The sequence below is a fragment of the Gavialis gangeticus genome, unplaced genomic scaffold, assembly GCF_001723915.1.
Source record: "Gavialis gangeticus isolate Ggan-Ray unplaced genomic scaffold, GavGan_comp1, whole genome shotgun sequence".
Classification (NCBI taxonomy): domain Eukaryota; kingdom Metazoa; phylum Chordata; order Crocodylia; family Gavialidae; genus Gavialis; species Gavialis gangeticus.
The window spans coordinates 157405400-157413770 of NW_017729022.1; the positions used below are offsets into that span (position 1 = coordinate 157405400).

General features: G+C 36.2%; 1 protein-coding gene across 5 annotated transcripts in view; it reads right to left on the reverse strand.

The window, feature by feature from the left end:
• EML4 (echinoderm microtubule associated protein like 4) overlaps positions 1-8371 on the reverse strand; it is a 289436-nt gene that overhangs the window by 66319 nt on the left and 214746 nt on the right. For 3 of the 5 annotated variants that reach the window (XM_019516385.1, XM_019516384.1, XM_019516383.1), the window contains exons 4-5: positions 5939-6112; positions 3644-3772 (exon numbers count right to left, since the gene is read on the reverse strand). In XM_019516385.1, coding sequence (XP_019371930.1) covers positions 3644-3772; positions 5939-6112 — 303 coding nt within the window. The remainder of the gene's footprint in view (positions 1-3643; positions 3773-5938; positions 6113-8371) is intronic. The other 2 variants (XM_019516387.1, XM_019516386.1) reach the window with 1 other exon arrangement.

Sequence of the window (8371 nt, forward strand, 5' to 3'; positions counted from 1 at the left end):
AAATTCATAGCCTGGCACTGAACACTGTTTCAGCTAAGCTTAACTAACAGTGAACAGACTGATATTGTTGCCTCCTGTGTCCCACATTTACTTTTTTGGGTAGCTGCATCACATTGTTGACTGCTGCTCGGTCTGTGATCCACTAAATTCCTTTCCTTTTCAGCAGGGTTATTGCCTAGCTAATTGTCTTCCATTCTATATTTGTGCCCGATTTTTCTTTCCTAGGTGTTGCATCTTAGATTTGTCTTTGCTGAATTTCATTCTGTTGTGATCCTGAGGACTTGGTTCTCCAAATTTGCAAAACCCTTTGAATTCTAATTCTACTGAAAATGCTTGCAAGATCTCCCATTTTTTGTGTCATCAGCAATCTTGTTCAGGACAGTCTCTATTCTTGAATCCAAATGACTAATGATAATGTTAAAGAACACCAGACCCAGAACAGACCTGTGCATCTGAAACCCACTTGAAAACCCCTTGTTCTGATATTTATTATTACTCTTTGCTTATGGTTATATGCAACCACCTAACAGTAATAATCTAGTCCACATTCCTCTAGTTTACCTGTGAGAATGCCATGTGGCATTGTATCCAAACCCTTAAGATTTAAGTGACTTGTTTACTGTATTCCCTGCATCCACTAAGCTGGTTAACCCTGTCAATGAAGGAAACCACGTTGGTCTGACATGATTTGCTCTTAAATCCGTATTAGTTGTTAGTGATCACTCCTTACTACTATGGTTGCTTACAAACTGATTTTTATAATTTGCTCTAATAACTTCCCAGTTCTGACTGGTTTACAATTCCCAGAGGGATCTTTCTCCTTTTTAAAGATGGGCACAATGCTAGTCCAGCTCCAATCTTCTGGGATCTCACCTGTCACCCATGACTTTGAACCACTGGCATCAGTGTTTACAAAGTTACCTTGAGCCAGATCCCTCAGTACCTTGGGATGAATTTTAATAACCTCTGATGATTTTAAGTCATTCACGTTTGTCAAAAGATCTCTATTTATTCTTTACTTATTGTGATTTAGAGTCCTTTTCCTTTTTTCTTTGTCTACATTAACTTTGTAACCTATCTTGTAGCAGTTTAATTTGTTATTGTGAAGACTGAGGTACAGTAATCCTTGAGCAGCTCTGCCACCTTTGCGCATTCTGTTAACCACTCATCCTCAGTATTAAGCATGAGATCCACAGTTTGGTTTTCTTTTTTGTCTGACAGTGATAAAACCCTATTTGTTATCTTGAACACTCCTTGACAGTTTCATCTTTTTTTTTTAACCTTTGCTTTTCTGATTTTGGCTCTGCAGGGTCCTGATATTCCTTGATGTTCTTTATTAGTAACTCATCCTTGTTTCCACTGACTACCCATTTTTCTCTTGACCTTGCAGGCAGCTAAGAAATGTTTTGTGTAGCCTCATCAGCCTTCTGAAGTTCTTTCTGTCTTTCCACTATGTTGGAACAGCTTCTTCTTGACCCTACAACACTATGTCCTTTAGGAAGTAGAAGCCCTCTTAGATCCTTTCATCCTTCAGTTCATCTATTTCTGGAACCTTATCTACTAGTTTCAAAGTCAGTTGATATCTTTCAAGTCCACTGTTCTTGTTTGGCTATCCTCATGTACTCCCATTTCTAGAATTATGAATCCTATCATATGATGACCACTCTTCCCAAGTTACCTGTGATCTGTCATAAGGCTAATTGTACTTCAGCCTTTTGCAGAAATCACCAATTTGTGCATAAAATTTGTGGATTTCTCCATCTTCTACCAAGTAAGATTATTATGAGTCTTGTCATCATAGAGTATTGCACTCTTTGAGGTCCTAAGAATATACTGAAATAACACATGTTCCTATTATTAATACATTCAAAGATTAAGATAGATTTGAATATTACATTTTTAATTTGCCAAACCAAAATAAAAATATTTTAATAACTTATCCAATCTCATTACTACTTTTTATTTATTTATACAGATTTTATTTATTTAGAAATATAGCTATCACATAATTCTCCAAATCTTTTCTTAAAGCCAGTATTTACTTCCATTCACCATTTTACTGAAAATACCTACTCTTTATATTCAAGACCATATTTACCTGCATTTAAAAAAATGTATGTATTACTCCTATTTGTTAGCACTGGAGATGCAACATAGCTAGTCTTTAAGCCACTTTATGCACTGCTCAGAATATTAACATATAAACAAACACCACAACACAAGCTCCAATCCTGCAGACAATAATGCACACAACTAACTTTACTATCCTGAGTTCAATTTTACAATGCATAGCATCAAAGAAAGCATGTGAATATGGATTTTTGGATCTGGGACTATGCCACCATCACTTCACTGGTAAAGTTTGCACAGAGGAAAGTGCAGATACAATTTGGCTGGCAAAACATTTTAATTCCTAGTAACAATTATGATTATTACTTAAACTATATTATCTTTTATGACAATGCTATTTTAATGGGCTAGAAATTATTGAGAAAAAAAATTAAGCTGAAGTCAAGCTTGTCTTTACACACGCACACAAAAAATTACTTTTATTTTTCAGGTTTATTTGCAGAATAATTAAAACAATCTTTTTATTTGTAAACTAAGTGCATTTGAGAAATGCAGAACCCAGTGGTTCCATGCTTGTAGTTACATTTCAGGTCATTTCTAGTTACTCCTAGAATAGTTGCTGCCTTCCCAGGAAAAACTATGAGCATACAGATATTCAGGATTTTCCCCTCAGAGCAAAAATGGCTGCTCCAGGAGAAAAATAACCTGGGAACAATCAGGGTTAAATCACTCCACTTTCTTCTGGGACAGCAGATGTCTGTACACATTCTCTTCTGAAAGAAGTCAGAGTAGAGTCCTTCAGCATCCCAGGGTGCTTTGCTCCTACCCATTTCAGAGGAACAGTGTATCACTCAGTGGACTCTGCTGCTCCAGCTGAGCAGGTGACAGAAAATACCCGCTTCACAATATCCAGACTGTCCTGCAGGGAGATGTGGGCAGTCCAAGTTAGCCAATCAAGGCAGCCCATGCCCTACTGCCATTCTGTCTCTGGGCAGACTGAAAGAGTCTGAAGAGCACTGCTGCCTTAGACATATGCACAGGATTCCTTGGTTGTATACAGTCAGCACTACAAGCTCTCTTCTCTTTAGGGGCTCAGCATTCAAATGTCTGTTTGAAGGTCTCTGAGTAAGTTTTTCTACCAGGACTACAAACCTGGGAGAATTCTCCCAGATTATTTGAATGTGTGTATGCAGCTTCAGTTTATAACTGCACTTTATCACAAAGCCAGGAAAGGTACAATTGAATTTGCAAGGGAATGAAAGCTCTGTATAAAATCTTATGATTTCAAAATTAGCTGCTTTTCAAGAAAAAGCAAAGAGGAAATTTCCTGAATAATTTGACTAAAATCACATATATAATAATGGAAGCATATTCATGTTTTAAAATAATGCATTAAGATTTTATAACTATATGGAGATTAACTTGCATTGGAGAAATTATGCCAACAATAATCTATGCAGATACTGAAGATGGAAACTGACAGCTTACTTATGTGTATAATTAACAACATTTCAGAATAATTTGAACCTTAAAAAATTGCAAAGGCCATTTTGCTGCACACTAGAATACTTACTTGTCTGCATTTTTTGCCACTTTTGCTATCAGTTTTGATGTTGAAGCTGCTCTCAACAATTTATTCCGACTGTCATCTGAGCTCTCCCACACACTATGTGATTTGTCAGCAGTAGAGGATCGCTTTACACTAAAAGAAACAAAAATTACTTTTTAAACTTAAAATCTCACAATATAGTGATAAATTGGCACTGGTATGCAAATGACAGATCAAGCAGCAGGAGACAAAAGCAGCACTAGGACTTCCTTCAGGTTGATCCAGAAAACAAAAAAAAGATTAGTCAAAAAGTTCTAACCGGATGAGTGAAAGCAAATGAACAAGGGCAACTGTAAAATGCATTTATTTTACATTTGTTTTTACCTGTTTCATTGTGATTTTGAAATTTCCCTACTAGATTCCTGACCGTGATATTGCTAGCAAATTAAAAGGTTAAGTGGAATAAATTGAATAAGCCTAGAAAAGTTTAGCTGAAGGAACAAATACAAATCAGATGAGCAGATGTTTGCTAGACATCTAGTTTGAGCATGAAGTGATTAACATTGCTCAATAATAGTTGAGAATAAAATAATTTTTGCTAGTTGAACAATTTTGTCAACGTAACTAGGCTAAAATTTCTTAAGTTGACGGCTGGATCCAAACCGTGTAAACCAGTGAACAGCTTTGAAAAACACATTTTCAAAAGAAGGGCCAAATCCTGCTTCCTTCATTCTTTATGACATTCATTTCTGTGTGATGTTCTGTATCAGTCTTATAATTATGCAAAAATCAGACCTATGAGTATCTGAGAGACAACATACGAAATCTTATTGGATCTATCCTTACACGACTGGAAGTTGTAAACCATTTTGTGGTCTGTGATTTCGTTGAAGGTAATTTCATGTACAAATCTTTATTATAGGATATGTATTTTAAAGTGGTCTGACTATAGCAGTCGTTAAATAATCTGAACTATGATTTTGCAAGTGCCCTGTCCAACTGTTGCAACCACCTTGCAACTCATCCAGTCAAAAGTACTTTTTGCAAGAAAAACATCCCAACTACAACTTGAGAATGGCAAGCATTTTTCCAAAAGATCTCAATAGGCTGAAAAAGACCCTGTGATAAACAAGTTATTAAAACATTTCAAGTGTAGAAAACCATTTATTTTTCCACACAGCTACAGATTAGTATGCTAAACCCAGAAGCACATGACTTTACAGGAAGATGGCAAGCAGGAGAATAAAAGAACAAAGTTCAGCTTTAGATAGTGTAAGAGTTTGTGCAGGGCATGGAGACAGAGCCTTTGAGGGTTAAACATGCAGTCAAGTGAAGGGGATCTTTTTAATTATGTTTTTATTAGAACTGTGAATTCAAGCAACATAAAGTGAACATTTTTGTGAACCAATGCATATTTGAAAGTATAATTCATTTATTAATGACCTTGTTTTAATCTTTTAAAAATGTCAAGGGAAAAAAAAATATCTTCCTGAACAGTAAGGTGAAAATGGATCATAAAAATGCCATTTTGGAGTACTGAACTCAAAAACTGTATCCTTTTTAGTTACAGCCAGATTTTAGAATTCATTTAATTGAATTTAAAAAAGCAAATAAAAAAAATAAGATAAAACAATATTATTCTCTTTGCCTAACTCCTACTGAACTCAGCAGGAATTATGCATGTGGAATTGTGCATGCTCACAAATCAAAGATTTGTTTAAATATTGATGTAGAAATGTGCCCATATGCCTATAAAATTAGAAATCTGTATTTCAAGTTGAATAGAGTATTCTGCAACTAAGCAGCGATTTGGGAAAAGACACAAAAATCCAAACTGCAGTCACATTAAACAATCATTTGAAACGAAAGGCACCCGAATCATGGATTGTAATGATACTAGTTTATGACAAATGCTATTACAACATGTAAAAGACATGTGGTTCATAATTTAAGTGGCCATGTTTGAGATAATACATCCAACATATCTGTTGAAAGGTATAGTATTTTGGCCCCATCATTTATATATATTTTAACAACAGACCTATACTAACTTACCATAATATGATGATTATTTTGAACGTTAAGCATGGACTATATTATTTTTCTAATGTTACAGGTTATAAAAAATACTGCCTTTTAAAAATCTTTATTCTGCAATAAATGTTGTAATGCATATTGTGTGAATCTTTGAAACACAAGAAATAAATACTTATTTGTGTAGTCAGTTTTAAAACTGACACTTTCACAGCATTTTGTGTTCAACAGACTTTTAGTATCATTACAACCACTTGTAGCTCTGTACTGTGGTACTGTGAAAACCTTTTGGCTGGAGCAGAGCTCTTGGTTTCTTGAGTTTGTCTGTGTGTTTGGAGAGTCTGTGAGGAGGGCTGGGGAGAAGGTGATGCTTGAATTTGTGGATTTTGATCATTAGAATGAGATTCCTCTTTTTTTTCTCTCTGTCCTGGAGGTTTTTCCTTCTTTTTTTCTGTACCGCTGTAAAATAAATTATAAGACGGAACAAAAAAGAATAAGCAAATATATCAAAGTTGACAAAAATATTAAAATGTACTATTGGTCCAGTGACAGGAGAGGCCATTTAGGATTCATTAGACAGTAATCACCATAAGAAAAGCTTTAGTTAACTACTGATTTATTGCATTTCATTACATTGTTAATGCACTTTGCAAAAGCAAAAAGAAAACTGAAGAACATGTTTCCTCAAGTTCTAATTATTATGAAACCTGGAGAAGTAGTGAAAGTGCATCATTATTAGCAACAGAATCCATTCTTTATTCATGTGGCTCTGGTACATACAGATTAAACATGTGCAATTTACCAAATTAGCTCACTACAGGTATTGAGTATATTTCCAATTGTTCAAACTGCCTGTCGCTTTTCTAGCAACTGTAAAAGCATACTATGCAAATTCCAATGTCTTAATTTATATATATATATTGTGTGTGTGTCTTCATACATATATATACACATATATATGAAGACACACACACAATTTGAGTATATTCTTTGTCATTTTAACATTTAAAAAAAATCTTTTTTTAAGCAGCCATTTTGCAATGCCCTGAAGTCAAAAGAATGCCACACTGATGTCAAACTTTGGCTTAAGTCAATCTTATTTTGTGAAAATACCCCTAGTAACATTAAAATGTGCAAATTAATGACTATTACCACATAAGTATCAAGTAAAATTAGCAGTCGCTGTCTGATAAAGTTACATGAGCATAGATGTCCTTAGCAGTTCCTCTCCCAGATCCTCTTCGAGCAGAGCAATAGTAGGCCTTTGTCTACATTACCCATTTCAGTCAGCAAAACTACATCACCTATGGGTGCATAAAGACCAGACAATGTAGCCAACATAACTCTGCCAGCAAAACCCCTACTATGAATGCATTTCTAATTGATACATGAAATGAGTGTAATTTCATTTTTTCATCTTTCATCGAGGAATAGCTGCTTGCATCAGCTACTCTGATCATTTTGGTCTTGGTAAGTAGTTTTCCTGTCTCATTTCCCTGCTTACTTGGACAGCCATTTTTCTTTATCACAAGGCTTTACTTATCTTAAAAGAAATGAGAGTCCTTAAAAGAAACTTTCACTTTTCACAGGCTCTTTGACAAGACAATGAGACAATGTAGGAAAGAAAAACAAACCAAGGAATGTCTTGCCCCCCCAAAAAACAACAGGAGTTTCATTACTGTTATGACAGCTGCACTTTCAAAATTTTGTGTTCACAGTCCCATAATGTAGAATTACTTAAAAGGAATCACGTTAGTCATAGCCTGGTCTTCTCCCTTGGTCTGATGAATCCAACACTGAGCAAGCCCACTTATCTTATTTACCAGGAAATGAGTTTAAAAAAAGAAGAAACAAATAAACCAGTATTTCACCCTCCTCTCCAGTCAGGAAAGTTCCAGCAAAATGCAGATTAAGTTAGGAAACATACAGGCAAAAGGGCAAGACAATTACTGATAATTCCAGCCTGTCACTTTCTCACACTATAGCAAAACAGCAGCTGTCACAGAACATGCCCTTCCCTGAAGTTTTATTTGAATATTATAACCTGATCTCTCATTAGTTCAAGCTCTTCTTAAACAACTTGTTTCAAAGAAGGAACGGAGGGACATTACCAGCTACCTGCTGATTAGCTCCAAAAAGCCCTAAGTGGCACTGTCCTGTCTGTCTCATCTCCCACAGCAGACAGTAGCCAGCATGCCGTATGTTAGCTAATGCTAAGAGGTGTCTGTGGAAGGTGGGGGGGGGAATCCCTGCTTGAGCTGGGGGGGCGGGGAGGGCAGCAGGAGGAAGCCAGATAGATGCCCTGTACCTACAGTCTCTGCTGGAGCTGCAGTCAGGGAGGAAAGGGGAAGGGCCAGCCCTGTTGGGCTGAAGCAGAGAGCAAAGCCCTGCCCAGAGTTGCAAAGCAACTGGGATGCTGGATTCTGATTTAACTTAAACCAGGAAGGGGTCCTGGAAAGACATTGCAGAAACCGGTTTGACCCAAATCAGTTAAGTCTGATACTACATTCAACCAGGTTTATCTCAAACCAGTTTCAGTGATTTTCAAACCAGCTTATGTACACTAAACATTTATTCTGTTACACGTTTAAACCAGTTTCTGATCACTTAAACCAGTTTATGTGTAATGTCTGTCCCTAGCCTTGGTGTTGAGCTGGCAGGAGATTCCAGAGTGAGACTTTCCATCACAGTGTCTTAGGTCTGACTTATTCTTCTAAC